The 2,267-nt window shown below is 42.2% G+C and overlaps 1 protein-coding gene across 1 annotated transcript in view; it reads left to right on the top strand.

Annotated features, from left to right (window-relative positions):
• Window positions 1-2,267, top strand: part of LOC107104313 (transient receptor potential cation channel subfamily M member 4-like) — an 80,656-nt gene that overhangs the window by 43,011 nt on the left and 35,378 nt on the right. Inside the window, exon 10 of the mRNA XM_015404297.1 lies at window positions 234-352. Coding sequence (XP_015259783.1) covers window positions 234-352 — 119 coding nt within the window. The remainder of the gene's footprint in view (window positions 1-233; window positions 353-2,267) is intronic.

Genomic DNA, 2,267 nt, shown 5'->3' on the forward strand with positions numbered 1-2,267 from the left:
CACCAGAGCTGTTTCAGTGCTATGATGAGCTCTAAAGCCAGACTGAAACTCTTCAAAAAGTTTTTCTAAAGTAAATCACGTTTACAACCAAGTTTTAAGAATTTGTGAAAACATAAACTGACAATTGACTTTATTAAAGGGATTTTATTAAAGCAGTAAAGATTACAAAACTAATCTCATTTATGATCATTTCCGTCAAATGAATGTTGTGTTCCTGATGTGTTTGTTAACAGCTAGTAAGCGTGTGTCCAGTAAGGCCAGTGAGTACAAAGAGGAGCTAAAACTGGCTGTGGCCTGGAATCGAGTGGACATCGCCAAAGCTGAACTCTTCAATGGAGACATACTATGGAAGGTAATTTTTTTAATGACATAAAATATGTTTTTGCTATTAAGGTGAGCTTCTAACCTGCCTTCATTTTTGAAAATAATATACAGTAAGTTCTCTGATCTAAACTGAAATTTGAACAATTTATTAGTTCTTATGTCTTAACCCCAAGATCAGAGCAAATTATGTAAATAATTAGAACAAAGGGCTGCAATATTAAAAGCCTGAGGTGAAACTTCTACTGTTGCCTCCAATGATCTGCCTTCAATATTTTTTTTTTTTTTAAACACATTTCATATCACAGTTTCTCAGTACATTAAGACAAATCAAGGGTAGATCTTTCCCACTTGGCTTAAAGGTTAAAACGTTTTCCGTGATGAACAGGTTATGATTAGGATGCTGCCCAGAAACGCTGTGTTTTTTACTCCAACAATGTTTTAAAAAGGTGCTTCGATGCTCTAAGAACATGTCAGATGGAGCCTCATCGCTTCTTTCTAGAGGACAATCAGACCCCACTACAAAAGGTCTGTAAACACCCCTTTGGCCACAGACATGACATGCTAATGCTAGCATGCTTCCTCACATGATGACTGGTTCGGTTGAGCTACATGAAGGGTCACAAGACTGACAGGCTGATAAACAGCTGCTCCCTTATCATGGGCCTTCAATGTGAAAATGGTTATTAGAATACTTTAGTTTCTGGCTGAAACTGACCCTGGAGGGATCCTCACATGGGCAAGGAAGAGACATTCTGGCAGGGAATAACTGAGAGAGGTTGTTATAATGAAGCAGCTCAGAGGAATGAAGATGATTTCCCAGTGTTTTATTCTCATTCCACTGTCACAAGTACAGAGCAACGAAATTCACTCTCTGCATTTAACCCATCCCCTTGGGGAGCAGAGGGCCGCCATTGTGCGCCCCCCGGGGAGCAGTGTGGGTTAAAGGGCTGGTTATCCTCCCACAACAGTGTGTTGCAATGAGCTTGATGCAGATATTTTTGATTTATGGCCACTATTGAAGCGTGGTCAGCGCTATGTTACATGTCCTTCTCAAAATATTAGCATATTGTGATAAAGTTCATTATTTTCCATAATGTAATGATAAAACTTGAACATTCATTTATTTTAGATTCATTGCACACTAACTGAAATATTTCAGGTCTTTTATTTTCTTAATACGGATGATTTTAGCATTCAGCTCATGAAAACCCAACATTCCTATCTCACAAAATTAGCATATTATGATAAATGTCTCTAAACGAGCTGCTATGCACCTAATCATCTGAATCAACAGATTAACTCTAAACACCTGCTAAAGATTCCTGAGGCCTTTAAAACTCCCAGCCTGGTTCATCACTCAGAACCCCAATCATGGGTCAGACTGCCGTCCTGACTGCTGTCCAGAAGGCCATCATTGACCCCCTCAAGCAAGAGGCTCAGACACACAAAGATATTTCTGAAGCAATAGGCTGTTCCCAGAGTGCTGCTGCATCAAGGCGCCTCAGTGGGAAGGAAAAAGTGGCAGAAAACGCTGCACAGCCAGAAGAGGTGACCAGACCCTGAGGAAGATTGGGGAGAAGGTTCGATTCCAGACCTTAGGGGACCTGAAGCAGTGGACTGAGTCTGGAGTAGAAACATCCAGAGCCACCGTGCACAGGCGTGTGCAGGAAATGGGCTACAGGTGCCGCATTCCCCAGGTCAGCCACTTTAGAACCAGTAAAAGCAGCAGAGTTACCTGACCTGGGCTACAGAGAAGCAGCTCTGGACTGTTGCTCAGTTTTAATCGTTATTTGGAAATCAAGGTGCCAGAGTCTGGAGGAAGACTGGGGAGAAGGAAACGCCAAAATGCCAGAAGTCCAGAGTCAGTAGCCTCAGTCAGTGATGATCTGGGGGCCATGTCAGCTGCTGGTGTTGGTCCACTGGGTTTTATCAAGGGTGGGGGT

The sequence above is a fragment of the Cyprinodon variegatus genome, unplaced genomic scaffold (genome assembly GCF_000732505.1).
Source record: "Cyprinodon variegatus isolate N-32 unplaced genomic scaffold, C_variegatus-1.0 Scaffold1687, whole genome shotgun sequence".
In the NCBI taxonomy this organism is placed as follows: Eukaryota; Metazoa; Chordata; class Actinopteri; order Cyprinodontiformes; family Cyprinodontidae; genus Cyprinodon; species Cyprinodon variegatus.